General features: G+C 36.6%; 1 protein-coding gene across 1 annotated transcript in view; it reads right to left on the reverse strand.

Moving 5' to 3' along the window:
- The window catches only part of svilb (supervillin b), a 96,631-nt gene that overhangs the window by 57,880 nt on the left and 16,718 nt on the right, over window positions 1–22,033 (reverse strand). The window contains exons 2-5 of the mRNA XM_079820575.1: window positions 8,365–8,428; window positions 3,194–3,273; window positions 3,043–3,100; window positions 2,526–2,689 (exon numbers count right to left, since the gene is read on the reverse strand). Of these exons, the coding sequence (XP_079676701.1) occupies window positions 2,526–2,689; window positions 3,043–3,050 (172 nt within the window). The 5' untranslated portion in view covers window positions 3,051–3,100; window positions 3,194–3,273; window positions 8,365–8,428. The remainder of the gene's footprint in view (window positions 1–2,525; window positions 2,690–3,042; window positions 3,101–3,193; window positions 3,274–8,364; window positions 8,429–22,033) is intronic.

Genomic DNA, 22,033 nt, shown 5'->3' on the forward strand with positions numbered 1-22,033 from the left:
TTTAACCGTTTTGTTCCTCTAGAGTGTGGAAAATCTCACACATCAAACGTGACTTTAAAGTAAAAAAAAAATAGCGGACGACCAGCAATAAGAAATGGCGCTTATAGTGTATGGACTGCTTTTTACAGAAAAGGGAAGGGAAAGAAAAAGGTTTAGATGAAGTCGTGGAGACGGTGTGAACATGGACTTTACATGTTACAGCGCAAGCTGGAGGGGAGACTTCCATCAGCACGCTTTCTGTTTGGGTATTGTTTCACGGGATAAATGTCCAGAGCGTGGGCACTTTTGTCCTCAGGGGTTACCCCCACACGGATTTTGGATCATAAATATTTAGCATGTTAAATATTTAGGAATCGAGATCGGGGTGGCTCAGACGTTCTTTCCGAGCAGATTCAGTCACTCGTAACCAGTTTTGGGGGTAACGAATTACAAGTAACTTGGCTTACGTAATAATATTACTTTTTCCAAGTAACTAGTAAAGTAACGCATTACTTTTCAAATTTACAACAAAATATCTGAGTTACTTTTTCACATTAATTTGACTGACAGCTCTCCTGCCCCCAAGTTGAGAAAAATAAGTGCAGAGGCGTTGTGTGTAAACATGATGGTTATTGTAGTTCCAGACTAAATGTGAGCATTTATTTATTTCACTTGCACAATAAAGATTCTGAACTCCTCAAAATGAACAAAATCAGTCAAATGCAAAATCAGAGTACTATGCAAACCTCCAATAATTAAATGTTAAATAAAACAAATGTTTTTATGTATAATCTACCTTTATATTTAATTTACCAATGTCTTGCTGCTGTCCTTTGATGATGAAAATTACTAGATTTTTTGTTTTTATTGGTAAAAATTCTCTCTCCTGCATCCTATTCCTCCATTATCCAGAATTGCAGCACAGCAGAGCTGCGCCCTCTACTGTTCAAGCGTGAATTAGCATTTTTACCTTATTATTTCAATTTTGGTATGAAGAGGTCTTTACAGTTGCACAAAAATATAACTTTTTTGTTATAAAAAAAAAAAACAAGCCCAGCCCAGGTGAGAAAAAGTAACGCAAAAGTAACGCAATGCATTACTTTTGTTAAAAAGTAAGTAACTCAATTAGTTACTTTTTAAGGGAGTAACGCAATATTGTAATGCATTACTTTTCAAAGTAACTTTCCCCAACACTGCTCGTAACACACCTCACACCAATCTGATTGCATACAAAAAAGTATTCTCGTCGCTTCATAAAATTAAGGTTGAACCACTGTACATGGACTATTTTAACGATGTCTTTGCAACTTTCAAGGCACAGAAAGGTAGTAATAATGTTGCTGCCTATGGGTGGTTCAGAGAGCTCTCCGATTTCATCAAAAATATCTTAAAGGGTAACTACAGTGATTTAGCATTAAGTTTTGTAAGCTTCCCACAGCCATTATTGTATTATTATGAAGATCAAACCGACGCTGGGGGCAGTGTAGGGAGTGGCCTCGTACGGCAGCGAAGCAAGTGCATTCTGGGAGTTGTTGTCTTTAATCCACGTGAGACAAAAATACATCTTTTCTCAGTCTAGAAGGCACCAAATTCAAAAATAATTTAACATTTCTACTACATAAATGACACAGTTTAAATACACATTCATCTTCCCAGCGCTGAAGTGCCCCTTTAATTTGTGTTGGAAGGTTATGAGCCTCTGCTCTTTCTCTTGTTTTCTTTTTCTTAGAGTATAGTTGCCAATTGGATGGGGGCGGAGCCTGATTCCTAACACCTGAGGCCTCTGCCTATTTAAGAGCTGCTGGTGGCACTTCAGTTTGGGGGGCCTACCTGAGGAAACCGGTTGTTTGTGGTTTTGGAGTTTGTGTTTCTCTTTTGTTCAGGATGGTGAGTTTTATTTGTCTAGTTATATTAGGTTAGCGGGAAAGCATAGGAAAGTAAGCTGACCCGGAAGATTCTTTTGTGTATATTCTTTTGTGGTTCTCGGGAGTTAGGAAAGCATTAACTCTGAGTTGTAGTTTAGATTAGTTAGCTCACCAGTCCTTATTTTAAGTTCTGTATGTTTATATCGTTGTTTGTTTTGATACTTTCCATTGCCAATAAATGTTAGATTTATTTTTCTTTTGATTTCTTGTTTTGCTACCTTCCTGAATGGCTCTTATGTTGGTCCCTATTTTGGGTCGTAACAAAGGTGAATGAAGGTCTTACGGGTTTGAAACAACATGAGGGTGAGTAACTAACCCTTTAAGTTATCCATAATTCATGTATCCATTATTTAACATATTTGTATTCTAATAAAACCTCATTCTAAACTAGTCAAAATCTTCTTTTATGGGACCCCATCTTAAAAATCAAGTTGTGTGCCATTAGTTCATTTAACTTTGAGGCCATCGATTTGCCAATCTGATAAGATAATCTATAGAACCATCAATATAATAGGAACTCTATCTAGGATTGTCGGAAGGGGAGAAATCGGTCCCAAATCTCCCCAATACCTTGTAGTGTGTACCCAGCATTAGATAAATAAATAAATTTTGGTGTCTTACCCACAATGCCTGGATCGCTGGGATCTGAAGCACGTGTGTAGCGTGGGGTGTCCTCCTCCAGTAGCCGATTAGTCACAAGGCCAGCTGTGTGTTGCATGCTTGTAGTAAGAGCAGATGGAACATCAGATTCAATCCCCTCCAACCTTCTTGCTATCCTCTCTTTCCTGCATGATTTATGTAGTGTTTGGGTTAACACAACATTCTGGAAGACTGAGAGGCCAAGACTGACGGTGCTTTCCATAAAGTAATGGTGCAACATAAGTGACTTCAATTGTATTTGTAATGGTAACAATTCCTCAACACTGACCATATGAGATTTCAAAAGCACTGTACATCCGATGCTTTTATCCAAAGCAACTTACATTGCATTCAAAATATACATTTTATCAGTTCATGCATTACATGGAAATTGAACCCATGACTATGACATTGCTAACCCTATACTCAACTGTTTGAGATATTGAGATGCCATTTTAATTGTAATATGCATAAAAAACTTTTGGGAGACCAAACGTACCTGTTCATTTCTGGATGGCTTCTGATCGTGGTTTCAAATTGCTTCCTTAGCTCTGAAACTAAAAAGGTAAGTATTTTACTAAATATCCAACTTTAAGAAATGTCACTATTCCCGTCCTTTACCTTTGTAAGCACATTGTTATCTTTCTCACCTTTGGGCAGCACAGCAAGAATGTTTGCATCGATATCTGTAGTACTCCTAACCAGTGATGTCCTGTCATCCACATCAAAGCTGGAAGGCAAAAACAGAAAGTGTGTGATTCAAAACAATCCTGATGTTTCAATAATGCTTTAGTTAATATCATGTAGATATAGGTACAGTAGACTTGATGTGTTTTATTACATTTTTGGCCTTTCTGGTGCTTTTTTGAAAGGGGACTGGACCTAAAATCCGATTGGTTGATAGAAATATTGTTCTAGGACCAACAAGGATGTAACAGTAAGCGCTCTACCTGCTTGACCATGACTCCAACACGATTCAATATGTTAGAACGGATTCGGCACTTGTCTGTCTCCAAAATTCTACACTGGCAGTGGCATGCCATGAGCATGTGGCCAAATCTACCAATGTGTTCCCGTGTGACATTTTAAGCTGAATTAGCATAGAGGATCTTGAACGTTTACTTGAATCTGACCACAGAAATAGATTAGCTGTTAAGGTATTTATACATCTAGAGTTCCCCTTCACCATGGTACCAGTCCTGCCATCCCAAACAGCACACTCCAATTACTCCCGTTTACAGCACACCATTCGCTATGCACAACAATCTCATAAGCATTTCAGCAGAACACTAATTAGAGCATAAACGGGTTTAGATTGCATTCATGGAAACTTTTCAGACACACCCGATATGGAAACGATGCAAGGATGAATAACTGATTGAATCATTGAAAAATAATGCAGAAAAAGGTGTAATGGCCAATGCACCCTTGATGTGCATTATATTTTCAATAACTTGTAATAACAGTAAACAGTTCAGGTCAATTATTCCACTTAAACCATAGTATATACTTCCCTAGACTGAATAGGCTAAGTATCTTGCTTAGAAACAAGCTGTAGTTAACTAGTTTAAAAGTGCCCAGAAAGAATGTGAAGTGATATGGTACTGTAATGTCAACAAACCTGAAACTTCTTCATACCCGTTCAAATATAGAAAATTAAATCAAGACCCTTGTAACATACCAACCAAACAGAATCAAGCGATTCGCCAGTGCCTTAGTTTAATTTTAAATTAACAAAATTATACCTATTTTACAGATATTATAAATAAATTCTGACTAGATTTCTAACTTCTGTTAAAGGAACACTCCACTTTAAAAAAAAAAAAAAAGGCTCATTTTCCAACTCCCCTAGAGTTAAACAGTTGAGTTTTACCGTTTTCAAATCCATTCAGCCGATCTCTGGGTATGGCCGTAGCACTTTTAGCATAGCTTAGCATAGATCATTGAATCTGATTAGACCGTTAGCATCTCGCTCAAAAATGACCAAAGAGTTTTGATATTTTTCCTATTTAAAATTTGACTCTTCTGTAGTTACATCGTGTACTAAGCCCGACGGAAAATGAAAAGTTGCAATTTTCTAGGCCGATATGGCTAGGAACTATACTCTCATTCCTGCGTAATAAATAATCAAGGAACTTTGCTGCCGTACCATGGGTGCAGCGGCGCAATGATATTACGCAGCGCCTGAAAATAGTCCCCAGCACGCTCTGTGCAAGCAGGTTGTCACGTTGGTTATGTTGACCGAAGTTAGTCTATTTCAGAAGAATAGGAAAATGATCTAAACTCTTTGGTCATTTTTGAGCGAGATGCTAACGGTCTAATCAGATTCAATTATCTATGCTAAGCTACGCTATAGGTGCTACCGCCAGACCCGCAGATCGGCTGAAATTTATTTTCCAAAAAAGTGTAGTGTTCCTTTAATTATTTTTTGAACGCAAGTTACCTATTAAAAGCATTATGTTCCTTTACATTTCATGCATTTTCTGATAATTCATATACTGGGTTTACAATTTTCATACCACTTTTGTTCCAAACTCTCACTTCACCCTGCTGCCATCTGGTAAGCGCTTCCGTAGCCTGATGGCAAAGACTGAAAGACTCAGGAGGAGTTTCTTCCCCCAGGCCATCAGACTCCTGAACTCAGTCACGTGACTTCACTTCACCCCCGCACACACATAAACATCCAGTTTAAACATTAACATCCACATACTGCCATTGCACTGCACTTTACTTTCCTATTGTTACTGCGTAACAACCTGTAATAAACCTTGCACATTATACTTCTTTATATATACATATATATATATTTATGTTAACCACTTATTTCTAAGTCTACAGTTTATCTCACTTATCATATCCACTTATTTTTTTATATTTTTATTTTTATCTTATTTCCTATTTTTATCTTTTACTTGATTTATTTATAATTCTACTTATGTTAATACTTTTTATTCTAATTTTATTCTATTTCTATTTTAATTTCTTGTAACTGTTATTTGCACTGTCCATGGAGCGGACCTGTTTACATTTCACTGCCAGTTGTATATTGTGTATATAACTGTGTATGTGACAAATAAAACTCTTGAATCTTGAATCTTGAATCTATGAAACACAGCAACTAAGCTATAAGGCAAAACATTATGATCATTGACAATGACAGCAATTTCATAAGCTTTTTTTCATTAAAGACATTGGCCCTCATTTATCAATCTTGCGTAGAAACGGGCGTATATGTTGGCGTAAGATGATGCTTACACTCCTCTCACCGCCTGATTTATGAAATTCAGGTGTACGCAATACCTGCCCTTGATAAATGCCGCGGCTGAAAACGATCGTCATTAGAATAACACGCCCATATATATTCAAGTCTCTGCCTCCCCCACGCCCTCATTTTACGCCATGGACACACGGAAGACGGCAAAGAAGCAAAACTTCTCCAACGTGGAGATCGAGACCACCACCAGGGAAGTGGAAAAAAACAAAATTGTTTTATTTGAGAGTTTAAAAAGTGGGATTAAAAGCGCCCACAAAAACAAAATATGGACCCAAATTACGAGTACTGTTAATAGTGTAGGGGTTGAGAAGCGCACTCCAGCAGAGGTAATAATGTTTTATTGTTTAATATAGACCAATATTGATCAAGTTAAGTATGAGTTTTCTTGTTTATTGTAGGTGAAAAAAAAAGTGGTCAGATATAAAGATCGCCACAAAGAGGCTCGGCACTGAAGAGGAGCGTTTAAATGGCTGTTTGGATGAGAAATTACCAATCTATTTTTTTATTAATGACGCTTATTGTTATTTAGAAGAAGAATGTCGTTATTATTATTATTTATTTTATTATTATTATTATTTAGAAGAAGAAGAATGTCATTTTTATTATTTTGTCAGTCTGAATTATTTTCAGTCCCAGTCCGTGCTCAGCTGCCGGGCCTAACCCTGAAACGTCAGGTAAAGCGCACAGACTCGCAACTGGAGGAATACATATGCCTACAAATCAAATGCTTTGGTACAGTCACACAAATTAAACATTGAAGTCCATGTTGCACAAAAATAAACACTGAAGTTTATAATTATATAATATATAACTATGTTGTTGTTGTTTTTGTTTTTTTACAGTTGGTCATAATAAAGCATATCTTTGTCAGTGCGTTTTGTGGTGTTAGGAATTGTTTTTCTGCGCATTTGTGCACTAACTCAAAAAGTGCGTACACCACCTCCTGAGCTGGCGTAGGATTTGAGCGTGCCGTACGCCAACGTCCGTATTGATAAATCTCAAAGTCACCGTGGTTTTGGGTGTACGCTGGAAATTTGGTGTACGCACTTTTGATAAATGTGGGCCATTGTGACTACAACATTTTTATGCTCTATATTGTGTTATCGTGCAGGACTCCTTTAGGACTTTTAATTTATTCTGGACACATTAAAGGCATGTCAGGAGCACATTCTTCTCTTTTAACAGCTTAACCAATGGAAGCAACAAAAGATAACACGCACAAACACCCACACATACACACTCTGGGGCGGTGATGATAACAGCAGACTATGCCCCTTCTTCTCCTCTGCAAAAGTCTTTTTAATTGAAGAATCAATATATTGTGCAGTGTCGTGACCAATCACATTTTGTGCCACAGTAACCAAAACATCTAGCCATTACATTTATCTCAAGATACTTAACACAACACACAATCGGTGTCCAGAGGTCCATAATGCAAAAGCTTCATTTCAAACAATCCGTTTCGTATCTGACAGAGGTCCAGCTATGCCGTTCAGAAACAGCAGCAGCAAAGATTTAATTTATTCAAACTACAGAATAAAGATGTAAGAGGGATATGAGTATAGTTTGAAAGAGACACACAATAAATCCTGCAGCACTCTATACTGTAGCTCTGCTCCAAAATCCAGTTGTTTTTTTATACAGCTATCTGGCATTAGCACCTGTTGCTAAGCTAATGAAAAGGTGAGACCTAATCTAAGCACAAAAACGCATAGCACAAACAAATATTGGGTCAAGCAGTCCATTTTAGTTTTTAATTGCATTTGACTTCTATACACACACACACACACGTATTTTTGCCCATTTACATTTATGCATTTAGCAGGTTTGTCCATCATCTAATGCTGCGATCCACTCCAGTTTTAGACACACACTTGCAAACTTCCCTAAGCACTTCCTCACGGGGGAATCCCTTCCACCATTTTGAAGTGCATTCCACTTTGTGAAGTGGACGAGGCAAGTTTAAATGGACAGACCCTCGCTCCCTTGATTTTGACAGAGAGAGCGAGTCTACTTCATATGTACACTTCAGGCAGCTTCATATACCACAATGCATATTGCGTAAAATTTACCCCACCACAAACAACTCTATGATATTTTAATTATTTTTAAAAACATTCAAAACAACCAAAACACACATACATATAGAATGCAGCATTAAACAATTTCGTAAAAGGAAAAAAAATAAAAATAAAATCAACTCCATTGTGGATTCCAAGTGATCAAGGGCTAAGGACGTTCCAGTTCAGTCCATTGCAAAGGTTCCGCAGCATACGATTTAAGTTGTTGCAGGACATGCTGGGATTGCCTTATAAATGCTGTGTAGGTAGGCAGCTCACTGAGGTTTGGAACAGAGCTACTGTAATAAGACAGTTTGGGCAGAAAATCTCTAATCTCTCTTACCAACCCATTTAGAGTTAAGTATTAAAGAACATAAAAGGATTAATTGAGGATTTAATTCAGATATAGAGTAATGGGAAGAGTTTAAAACGGAGATCAGTTAAAACAAAATAGTCTTTAAAAGAGGGAAGATGCATGTATTCTGACCTTATTGCTCTTTTCTTTAGTAGTGCAGGGCTGTAGAGCTTAGAAGAAGCTTCACCGACAAAGCCTGCAAAAAGAAACAAGACAAACTCTTAAAAGCATGTTTAGAAATATATGTCTGAGATTCTGTTAAGTGTTAGCTGGATTTTACAAGACAAATCACAAAATCTATCCAAGAAACAACTGCATTATACTGACGTAAATAAAATGAAACATTTGTGCGCACAAACTGAATTTAACAGCTTAACTTGAATAGTTTTGGGTACTTAAATGTATTTTAATGTTGCTTACAGTGAAGGTAAGCAACTCAAGATTTCATTAGAATCAGGAAAGACAAATTTATGTTGGACACAAATTTTAATAGCATATTTATATCCAGAATGTCTCCACCTGTTGCCAACAACCACATCAATTCTAGTAACATTCCTTCAATTTGAATAACTTCATGTTTTGAATATTTGAAGGGATAAAGGGCAAATTGTGTCATCTTCAAAATATCATCTTCAAATATATATCTTCAAATATATCAAATATATATCTTCAAATATATCAAATATATATATATATATATATATCTTCAACAGAAGAAAGAAACTCATACAGGTTTGGAACAACATGAGGGTGAGTAAATGATGACAAAATGTTAATTTTGGGTGAACTATCTCTTTAAACCTGTGAATTTTTCAATTCAACAGCTTGAGTTACTGTGTTTAACATTCTCCAGTGTTGGTCGACTGATAAATTTACCCCCTCCAAATGGAGCACCTGGGCTGGCGAGGGAGGGTTCACTCCAAGAACAAGCCGAGAAGAACAAAGTCAACGTGGGTGTGAAGACATCCTAATTAGCTTAGATGAAGTCTAGTGGACGAGTTTCCATCCCAGGGTTGCCAGAGAATCGCTTCAGGATGCTGACAGCCACAAATTAGCACAGTGGAGATGAGAACAAGGCATTGTCTAAAAATACTAGTTGGGGAGATCAGGGTAAAAAATAGGCCCTGCTGAAAGGTTCACCCTCCTTGTTAAAACACATGTAGTTCACAGCACAGAAAGACGGACGTCCAGTAAACCACTTTTACACAAGGTTTGCGTGAAGGATTTTATGATCTAATGTGTGGACAGCACAACAGTAATTATCATGTCCTGCCATTAGCACATTTTAACAGTGTTGACACTGAGTCTGGGGTCATTTTTTTTCATGATCAACACATTGCATTCAGGTTTATACACAGAGTGACAGCTGCAGGCACTACAGAGATGCGACTCTGAAACGGAGAGATTTGGCTTAACAAAACATCTTAGACAGACTGAGACAGGCTATTACAGTAACTGTTCCACTTCAACAAGACCTGATTTAAGTTTAGTGGCTGACTGATGAGAAAGGTGTCAACAGCTCAACAAGGCTGCATTTATTTGATCAAAATTATTGTAAAATAGAGAAAAGACAGTGGTTGCACCTACAAAGTACAACAACAAAAAATTGCTGGATTAAAAACAACCCAAGTTGGGTTGAAAATGGACTAACCCAGCAATTGGGTTGTATTAAGCAAACATTTAACCCAACCGCTGGGTTAAAACAACCCATTGACTGGGTTAAAACAACCCAATTGCTGGGTTAGTCCATTTTCAACCCAACTTGGGTTGTTTTTAACCTAGCATTTTTTTTAGTGTACCAAGTAAGTACTGAGTAATATAAGGTAACTACGGGCCAGTTGTTCAAAAGTAATCTGATCGGATCAAATTTTGAAGATGAAAAAGAAAAAAAGGATTCTGAAATCAGATTAGATCACAAAATCCATTTGATTTTGATCTGGATCAAATCATCAGTTTGTGTTGTTCAAAACTTTTTAGTAAGATTGGGACCTTTGATCCAAATAAATCAAGATTATACTGATCCCAACAGAAGGGTGGATTTCAGGAACAAAAATGTAGTAAAACTTTAAAACTACAACAAAAATACTACATTTGTATCATGTAATACACACACACACACACTTGTTTTTATTTTGCTCTTGATTAGTTTAACTGTTACCTTGGAAGTTTTTATCAACTACATTGACACAATCATAAGAGATGACCCAGTCAAAAGTTCTTTGTGAGTGAACACAGTTTCTCGGGTGAACAGAACACTACGCAAAACTTTTCCGCGTGAACGCAAAAGTATATTTTTTCCATCACCACATCCCTTTAGGGGCTCCGTAGAGAACTAGTAATTCAGATTTGGTCATCTGAAAAAGTGTGTATCTGGATCAGGGAGGATGATCCAATCCGATTTTGCTTTGAAGAAAAGATTACCTGATCCTCGATAGCAAAACATGGAATTTCCAAATCGACATCATTCTGATCCAGATTAAACTTTTTGAACTGGCCCTACATGGGTTAAGGTTAGGTTTAGGGGTAGGTTCAGTTATTACACAGTTACTGTAATTACGCTAATAAGTATTTTTGCAGCATTCAGTGATAAATATATAACGCTTTTTTGCCAAGTGCCAGTTCTTATTTTTTTTAAACAGAAATCCTTAAAGGGATAGTTCACCCAAAAATAAACATTCTGTCATTAATTACTCACCCTCATGTCGTTCCAAACCTGTAAGACTTTCGTTCATCTTCGGTACACAAATTAAGATATGTTTGATGAAATCCGAGAGCTCTCTGACCCCTCCATAGATAGACGGCTATTTAATTACTACTTTCAAGGCACAGAAAGGTAGTAAAAACATTGTAAAAATAGTCCATGTGACTCACGTGGTTAAACCTTAATTTTATGAAGCGACGAGAATACTTTTTGTGCGCAAAAACAAACAAAAATAACAACTTTATTCAACAATTTCGTTCTAGCCTGTGTCATTCTCCTACGCATACATGAGGGGGAGTAATTAAAGACAGAATTTTCATTTTTGGGAGAACTATCCTTTTAATGCAACCTTGATGAATATGATTACATTTTAAACAACATTTGAAATTTACTGAAAAAAAGGGAAGATCTCTTTATCAGCCAAATATTGGCTGAATAATATACATCAGTCTATCCAGAATCATTTACTTTAGAGGTGGGTTGTTTTTGCCTGCACATGGATAAAATTATATATGAATTCATAATTGATTAAAAAAAAAAAATTGATACCGTTCTCTGGAGAGCAGATTGGCTGATGGCCAATCTATTTCTTCTTTCTATTTGAAAATCTCCATTAACAGGGCTTTCTGTATCTACACTGACTCCAGGCAAAATGACAACTTCAATCCATTTGGCAACAGTCATCAGCTGATGCAGACTCTCTCCAAATGGTCAAATCGAGGTCCATCACCAATCACATGCGAAGTTTACAGCAACCTTTAGCACACCACAAGTATTCAGACTTCACCTGATCAAATAATCAATAATCATGCTCAACAGAACAAGAGTCATATACTTCTGTTTTGTCCAACTATTGAAAGGAAATATTTGTCCAGGATCAAACAAAGCCATCCATTCTTAAATCAGACAACTGTGCGATCCAACTCAATCAATGACCTGGCAACCGTTTTTACTCAAATCCCCATAAATCAGCCTCCCTGATAACAGTAACCAGGCACAGAGAGTTCCACACTTACCTTGACTGCACTGTGTGACATGGTTGAGATAGTTAGTAATCCACTGGTTGTGGAACATGTTGGAATGAAGAGGAAACAGAAAACAGAGGAAAGCGAGGAAAAAGGACAGACAGACCTAATCACAGGCTCAGACAGACGAAGAAAGAGAGCAAGAGAGAGAGAGGGAGATCGCCACGGACAGACTCAACGTGATGGAAATGCACAGAGGCAAAACTGCAGGGCTAAAGCAAACACATGAGAGGGTGGTAGGTAGAGAGAGAGAGAGAGAGAGAGAGAGAGAGAGAGAGAGAGAGAGAGAGAGAGAGAGAGAGAGAGAGAGAGAGAGAGAGAGAGAGAGAGAGAGAGAGAGAGAGAGAGAGAGAGAGAGAGAGAGAGAGAGAGAGAGAGAGAGAGAGAGAGGGGGGGGGGGGGGGGGGGGGGTGCAAAGGCAGCTCACAGGGAGTAATCTGATTACAGGCAGAAATTAGCCTGGATGATAAAAGTGGATTGTGGGAGCACGGTGGATGGACTTATGACATGAACGCTGCTACATTTACACACACTCACACATGCGTCAGCAATCCAGGAGTCACAAATACTCAGTAGTGATGCAAAGATGAAAGCCTTTAATTAGGTCCGACTTGTTTTTAACATCTTTTAGTCTGAAAAACAAGGCAAATGAATGTGAAGCTTTATAAAAACCAAGCTGTGTTATTAAGACAATGCTATATACTTACAACGCACACACTAAAGACTGCTAAAACAAATATAAACGCTATCTTCCATGTCATTTTGAGCTTCTATGCTAACTGCTACAAGTGCAACAGGACATTTTGTGGATCATCTGGATTCTACTTCTGCTGCACTGCAAAAGTGCAAGATGTTAAGGTCCCCCAATAATGTTATCCCTTCAAACTCATCTTTAATCACCAAAATGCCATATTTAAACAAAAAAAATTGTTTTCCATGCCTTAAAATAGCTTGAATGTAACTCTTAATCGACGTGTGACAACAACGGTAATACCAGTATTACCGGCAGGGGCTTTTAAAGCGCTAATTCTATACCGAAAGTAAAATGTGCACGGCCGCACAGGCTTTCATAATGGTGTGGAGCAGAGCGAGTGTTTCAAATTAATTCCCATCCATAGGAATGAACTGAAAACACTCGCCAGTGGATGCGCACCGCTATGAATGCCCGTGCGCATTTTACTTTCGCTTTAGAATCAGCGCCAATTCGGGGGCGAATTGCTTGAATGGTGTGTTCAATATTATTCTTAACGAAAAACAACTTAAATAGGCGCTTTTACATTTCGTTTGAACCCAAATCTTACGCCATCATCTTGTCAATCAATTCCTCATAACTAGGAGTTATAAGGAGTTCCTCATAACTCAACTCTTTCATGTGATAAATGAAATCTGACACCTGCCACTGGTCTATGCTAGGCCTGTCACGATAAATTTTGCTGGACGATAAATTGCGATAAACGATAATATTGTCGTTATGAGACCATCATCTAAAATAATGATAATGGCATAATAATGCAGGTACACCTTTTCAAAGATCAATAAACTTTTATTTCTATAGACTATTTAACACTGAAAACGGAAAGCATTTTAAATATCCACAATAAATGAACAAAACAACCAAAACAAAAAAAGCAATGGCCTCTCAGTCTTTTAACAAACAAATGCTCTTGAATAAACAGCTGGAAAACTGCAGCGGATGATTGTGTTTTAGGAAGTACTGGGAATCGATAAAAAAAACCTAAAACGAATTAATCGCATTTTTTTCTTTAATTAATGACGATTAATACATTTTTAATGTTTTGATATTATAATAATTTCAGTTACTCTCAAAATTAATGTAGAAACAATTTATTGACAGCATATTTTTAAATTGTGTTGTATTGTCATGTTTTTATGAATGAAGGCCAGTATCACTGATGTCTCTATGAAACATTAATGACGTTACATTACAGTATAACTGAAAGCTCCCAATTTCAACATTTATTAGGCTTTTAAAAAAAACAACTTTTAATTTAAGTGAACTTAAATCAATCTTTACATAAACCCGTTATAATAAATGTTATATTTACCCGTGGCCTTCCCTGTTAGACATATAAAGAATTGTAATAGTTATCAAACACCTTTCTTAACTGCATAAATAATAAATGAAATATAGATTAATCATCATTAAAGCTACAGTTTTCTCTGTTCCCGTTATTCTGTGATGAACATTAATGGCAGGCATCATCAGTGCTCCTGTCACTTTAAGAACAACCGCGGATCTGACGCGCTGTCCCGCGCATCTCATTTCCTCACAACTCTTTAAGTTCATTTAAGACGTTATTTAAAGGGGCTATATGCAACTTTTTCCCCGAAATAAACGTAACAATAGCCTTTTTATTTGACCATTTATGACTCAAACATCTCCTGATGAGCATACTGACACCTTGTCCGCTCACAGTTGGTGCACCTATAAGCCTGTATCCTATTTTTCCTATTTTCTGTCGGGTCGTTTTTTTCCTGCGCTGTCTGCGGATGTGACGTCACCACCGCTGCGAGAGCGAGCAGAAAATAAGAGCAGTTCTGTTTTTTGGCCACAGGTGTCAGTCACGAGTTTAAATTTCAGCAAAACGCATATAGCCCCTTTAACTAATTTAAGACTCCTAATATGAGAATACTCAAAATTCTCTGTGTTGTTGTTATTGTTTGTTAATAAGCAAAAGAGAACTCGATGTGAGCACTGACGCGAGTCTGTCTATGCGAGTGTGTGTGTGTGTGTGTGTGTGTATGTGTGTGTGTCTCAGTGTCCCTCGATTAACTGACAGGAGACGCAGCCACACAGACAGGACATTGAATTGGCATTCTCTTGTCGCGCTTGGAAGCATTTACATGTATAAGAGCGATCATATAAATATAAAAATGGACGCTGGAAATTATCGTGGCCGGAAAAATGATCGAGCTTATTTTTTTTATCGTGCGATTGATTGATTTATTGACTATCGCGACAGGCCTAGTCTATGCTGTGAATCTCGTTGTCAGTGCATGTGACACTACATATCATTTTGGTTTTAATAATATTCCCAATAAATAGGCAAGAATAAACATGTTTCCTTTTAATTCCGATATCAAAGCACCATATGCAACAAGCTCGTAATCAATACTTCTGAAGTGGGAAATATGAAATTTCCGATAGCACGTGAAGGCAGCATTAGACCTTCAGTGGAGAAAGGCATATAGTTCACATCGTAATATACATGATATACTTAATTCACCCGCTATATTGAGAAATGTACCATGTCAATAGAAAAAAATACCGGGATAACCTGGCTTCTCCCCTGCTTCAGAGAACTGTTAATGATATGCTAAAGCCGGCCCACACATTGATGTGATTGGTTACAAGGTAGTTTGTAACGTAGAAAAACTGGCGATTTCAAACCATGTTTTTGAGACCGTCTTTGGCTCACTAGACTTTAAGGAGAAAATACTCAGCCATGGTGTTGACTCATGAATTAGCACATGGTTTGTCTGAAAGCATATTAAAAACACCACATGGACATAATATAAACAACATTAAAAACTTGATTTTTACCACAGGGGGACTAAGTTTTAGCTGGTTAGCAGTTAGCTCTTACTGGTAGATGCTGTAACACACCATCTGTTATATTACGCATAACATCAAGCTTATTTAATCAAATTGATTATTAAAGGGATAGTTCACCCAAAAATGAAAATTAGCCCATCATTTACTCACCCTCAAGTCATCCTAGGTGTATATGACATTCTTCTTTCAGACAAATAAAATCGGAGTTATATTACAAAAATCCAGGCTAATCCAAACATTAGAATTTGATTCGTAGTTGCTCTGTTTTTGAAGTCCATAAAAAGTGCATCTGCCCATCAAATAACATGCTCCACACGGCTCTGGGGTGTTAATAAAGTTTGTGTAAGAAAAATATCCATATTTAAAACTTTATCAAGTAAACTTTCGGCTGACCGCCTTCCCTGTTCAATTTATGGAAAAATTGTTGAAAGTTCCCCTGCCTATCGAAAGACTAACGCGACCAGGTCCGCTCGTCATGACGTCAGGTACGCATCTTGAGTTTCACTTTCAACATTCAACACTTTTCCACGGAAGACGGTCGGCCGAAAGTTTACTTGATAAAGTTTTAAATATGAATATTTTTCTTACACAAACGCGTCGATTCGCTTCAGAAGGCCTTTATTAACACCCCAGAGCCACGTGGAGCATGTTATTTGACGGACAGATGCACTTTTTATGGACTTCAAAAACAGAGCAACTATAAATCCAATTCTAATGCTTGGATTAGTCTGGACTTTTGTAATATAACTCAGATTTTATTCGTCTGAAAGAAGAATGTTATTTACACCTAGGATGACTTGAGGGTGAGTAAATTATGGGCTAATTTTCCTTTTTGGGTGAACTATCCCTTTAATTTTATTGAAAAACTATTATGATTAATTTATTCTAGAAAATTGTAGCCTAGTTGCCAACATTACTGCCAGTGTTATTTTTAACTAAAACAATACACATTTATTTAGGCAACTAAAGTTCAATTTTTCGTATTAAGTATAGACTAAGACTGAAGTATTAGACTAAGACTGAAATAAAAGTAAACTATATAGAAGTATTCTGAGGGGGAAAAAAAACATAGAAATGACAAAAGCACATGACAAAAAAACTGCCACAAAACTAAAAAGTGTAAAAATGAAAGCTAATTCAAAATATTACTAAATAAATACTATAACTATACATTACTAAATTAACACGGATTCCTGCTCGACTGCTGTATCCAGCTGCATCATAATTATGTGAATTTCTTTGTCAGCATTTCCATGCATGAAGTTAACTCTTGTCACATCGCCAAAGTGTCTCTCTCTGTTAATCAAACTGCCTCAAAACTCTCACTGAAAAGTAAATGACTGTTGATTTGTTGCTGCAAATCACTGTTGTGTGTGCAATAGGCCCACACAGGTATGCCAACACAAACTAAGTTGACAATGTCATAGTGTGCACTAGAGGGAGCACCAAGAGCCAAAGGTCCTGCGAGGTTCACTAAACCAGTGTTTCTCAACTCCTGGGGACCCATGCACATACCAGAATGTTTTATATTTCTCACTAATCAGCTTCTTAATATGTTGAATAGGGAAACATCTAAATCATTCTGGGAGAAGAGACACTGCACTAAACAATGTGCAGAACTCATGAGTCAGCTATAGCTAGCCTGAATTAGGGCTGGGTGATGAACGATATCATATTGAGATTGTGGTTTTGCCTGATACAAAAAAAACACACACACACACACATCTACTGCATACTCAAATGTACTTCTCAAAGTAATAATAATAACACTTCTAAGTAATATCATACAACCAAGATATGTTTCATCCATGTTTTAAATGTATACAGTTCTGTTATGCAAAAAATAGATTTGTCTTATTTGACAAAATATAAAAATGCAATGTTCTGTTGTAAAGTAATTGTTATTTTTTTTATTTGATTACATTTTAAAAGCATGATTAAATGGTTAAAGATTATATCAATTTGTATTACATCATAAAACAGAATCTTTAGGGAACAATAATATGGATTTCATGGGGCCCTAAATTAAAGGGTTTAATTGTGAACAAACAAGCTTACATGTTAATATTACTTCTCAAGGTCTAACAATAACAAATATGTGACCCTGGACCATAAAACCAGTCATAAGTAGCACTGGTATATTTGTGGCAATAGCCAAAGCCAACACTACATTGTATGGATTAAAATTATTGATTTTTATTTTATGCCAAAAATCATTAGGATATAAGTAAAGATCATGGATATAATTAAGTAAAGATCATGTTTCCTGCCGTAAATACATTATTATTAGTAATATGCGTTGCTAAGGACTTCATGTGGTGATTTTCTCATTATTTAGACTTTTTTGCACTCTCAGATTCCATATTTTCTAATTGTTGAAATAGAAATAGAAGTATCTCAGTAAAATATTGTCCTATCCTAACAAACCATATCAACGAAAAGGTTATTTATTTATTTGTTTATTCAGCTTTCAGATGTTGTATAAATCTCAATTTAAAAGAAAAATTGACCCTTATGACTGGTTTTGTGGTCCAGGGTCACATATGTGGAAAGCATTTTCTTCCCCATTAATGGTAAATGAATATCGTGATAAATATCAATATTCTATGATATGGAAAAAAAAAATCACCCAGTCCTGAATAACAGCACAGCTGCTTTTACTGGCACATTAATTCTATTGTATGCCACAGTACAATGGACAATTGGAAATTATATGTAAAACAAGACTGCACACAATGTGTATCCATGCAAACGTAATGTTTCTATCCTTAACCCGAGCGATTTCATATATGGGATTGGTGGCATTCATGAAATTCAGATTGTTATCTGATGGGAAAAGTAGTTACACTACAAACAGGTACCACTTAATACAAATAAATCAATAAAATATAGTTTTTTCATGGTTAAATATTCATGTTTTAAATGGTTCATTAACTTAAGGTACCGATGTACTGTGTAAAAGTTCACATTAAGTCATGTTAAACCTGCAAAGTATGCATTTTTATTGGGTTTGCTGGTGATTTACACTGTCTGTATGTTTATATCTTTAAAGGTTTTCACCTACATAGCTTAAATGCTATAACAAATAAATGGATGGAAAAATTCACACAGCCTAATAATTTCAGTGAAATCCTGTTTAATCTTCCAATAGTGAGACCTATCTTCTTCAACTGTGGGAAAGCGCACAGTTAGACAAAACACTTGACACCAAGTATATACACATTTAAGCTCTAAAAAAATCCTAGCCATAGTAATAGTAAAAACTGTGATAGCATAGTAATTGACTGCTGCTTTTTTAAGAAAACCCGGCCCATACTTGCCAGTGTCATAATACTAGCACATGCACGTGCAAACATGTCCATCTCTCTGTCCTCTATCTTACTGGACCACTCAAGCACTGCTGCCCTTAATAAGGCCATGTGTGATGTGATTGGCTGAGAGACCTCAAGGAGGAGTGGCTAACTTATGTTTATCCGGCTCTGCTGTGCATGTGCTCTTCACCGCACTACCTCACTCATCTATCATATTGCTTTCACTCATGGAAGTCATACCTCTTTTCCTTCCCCCTTAGCCAATTCTAGGACAAAAATAAACAAAGCTGTTCAATAAAAACAATTTATACAAGGTTTTTATGCAGTTACGACCAAGTGGTTGATGTTAAGAAGGAGATATCTAATTTACCTGCCCTTACTGCAAAATTAGAGAGTACATTTGAGACCTAAAAACACTCACATAAATAACTAGACTCCGTGCTTCCAGTAAGCCAAGGAGTTATGACACAGTCTATTCTGGTAATTTAGGAGGTTAGCTGGTTACGCAGGACTATGAGTGTGTCAGATGGGTTGTGTTAGGTCAATAACACAGTATATCTGGACAAAATGTATGAAACAAAGTAATATGATAATGTATGCATATGATAGTGCAATAGTAGGAGACTCATTCATTTTTTGCATAGATACCCTGATTTTTTACAATAACTTACAAGCCAGTCACCATACACTCTCACATATATATATTTGTAAACACTATCATTCAAATGTATGGGTCAGGATGTATTTTTAACATTAATACTTTTATTCAGCAACGGTGCATTAAATCGGAGTTCTAAAAGATTTCTATTTCAAATAAATGCTGTTATTTTGAAGTTTACATTTAAAGAATCCTGAATAAAAATGTAAAACATGCAGTTAACAGTAAAACATGATATTAAGCAGTACACATGTTTTCAACCTTAATAATATTGTTTATTGAGCAAGTCAGTGTATTAGAATGATTTCTGAAGGATCATGTGACACTGAAGACTGGAGTAATAATGCTGAAAATTCAGCATTTAAATATATATTAAAATAGAACAGTGATTTTATACTGTAATAATATTTCGCTTTAGTGCATTTCAAATCACTGAATCAAGAGATTCAATATAACTCAATGATTATATCAACAGACTCACATTGAACTGCCAATTACACATGATTGTGTTTTTTACAATACATCTGATTTTCATATACTACTTTTCTGAATGGAGAATTTCATAGGAAAAATAAAAGACTCTGTTGCGTAGTCTATGGCATCACAATTAAATCAGGATTCAAATCTGAGACTGATTTCACATTCATCACTCAAGGAACTGCTAGTGCCATTGCCAAGCAACTATCTTGTTTGTATAAGACAAAGTTGAACGGTGGGCCACATCAAAGCATTGTGGGAAGAACAGACCTCGCACAAAAACAACAAAGTTCAGTCTAAATGCTCTGACCTAAGCTAGAGATCACTAAACGCTCCATGCTCATACATAGATGGCCACTTGCTGTTGTTTACTTGACATTTATTGACACGAGCCCTTGTAATTGCTGTAAAGCTGTGTGCTGTGCAGGTATGCATTAGAAGCAAGTGGGAATTGAAGTACACAGACACCAACACAGGGTGTGACAGGCACTGATGCTTCAGTACAGTGCTAAATGTAATACTCTAAAATACCATTTTGCACGTTACAAAGGTACAAAGGTCAAAGGTCAAGGCTCATCTCAGATGTAGCAACCATTGCAATAACAAATAATGAACAATTACAGGAAGTTGGAAGTTGTGGTTGACTTTTCTTCCCTATTGTGACATACTATATATCAGAAACGGCGTCTGTGAAAAAAAATGTAAAAAAAAAACTGTGGCAGGACTTGATTTTGTCCTTGGCCAGTTTGCAGCCAGTTGCGGAGGATATTTAGTCCCACCCTCTGCAGAAACACATGTCATTAAAAGAACAGACATTGTTTCGAGGGGGAGGTGAACTTTTTTGATTAAAGAATATGAAGGCATCCAGAGAGCGCAGTTGTCATGTACAGGTATGAAATGCTTCACAAACAGTCTTTCCATCCACTCAGTATCATTATTTCGGTCTTACAATAATTAAAATGATCACAGAAGTACTGGGATAAAAGTTTATAGTTCAGTTATAAACACTGATGTCTACAGAAGTGATCAAAATAAGAGTAAATCATCATTTGCTTCAAATAAAGACTGTATCAATTGCATAGTTACACCAGTAGGTGGCGACAAGTGGCTGTTAAAAAAATTGTTTGTCATTGAATTCTGATTCATCTAGTAATGAATCAAGTGGTCTTTATGAGTGAGTCACTGAATCATTCATTCAAGAGATTTGTTCAAAAATGCTGATCCATCCAGTAATGAAGCAAATGAAGTCTTTATGATTTATTGATTTTTTTTAAACATTTTAAATAGACTGCAGCAATCTGCAAGTAACATTTGGTCAGAATCTCTAGTAAATTACCCATGTTGTTTAGTTGTCTGTTCAGAATCGTGATCTTTGCTTGCTCTCAATTTGTCCAGCTCTAGAACCATGTTATTTATGTAGCTCTACATTACTGCTGTACAGTATAACAACTATTGTCTCCATAGTTTTATGCATCTGATGGAATTTTATGAGAAAAAACAATAACAAAGTTGATACTTAACAACGGTGACCACCATTAAATCCCCTGAGCTATGGAAAAGGGAAATTTAAGCAATTTCGTTCAACAAATGTTGAAGCCATTTAGAAACAAATATTTAATATCTAGATGTAGAAGATGGAAGCAGAAAGTCTATAAATCACCTTGTACATGAGCGGTGTGAAACGACTAAAATCATTGATACTGTCTACACTGGATGCGGTACGACACTAGACTGATCCCCTTTTCTTTTTCTGACCCAATTTAATTCAGTCACCCAATTTATTTTTCCCACAGCAGAGACTAATATTTTCATAAAGGTAATAAAAAATATATGGGAATATGAGAGACATCGCAGCGACTGTAGAAATCACTTCTGGAATCTTTTAAAACCCTTTCATACATTTAACCTGTAGTCCCAGCGCAGCTTGGAGGAGGAGTTTGGTCAGACTACATTCTCTAGTCGTTCTGGTCTCCATCTTCTGCCTTTATTAGGACACAGAGAGCTCACTGGCAGGATGAGGTTTGTTTAAATTACTGCTGAACTACAGACTGC

Source organism: Gobio gobio (assembly GCF_949357685.1).
Source record: "Gobio gobio genome assembly, chromosome: 6".
NCBI lineage: Eukaryota > Metazoa > Chordata > Actinopteri > Cypriniformes > Gobionidae > Gobio > Gobio gobio.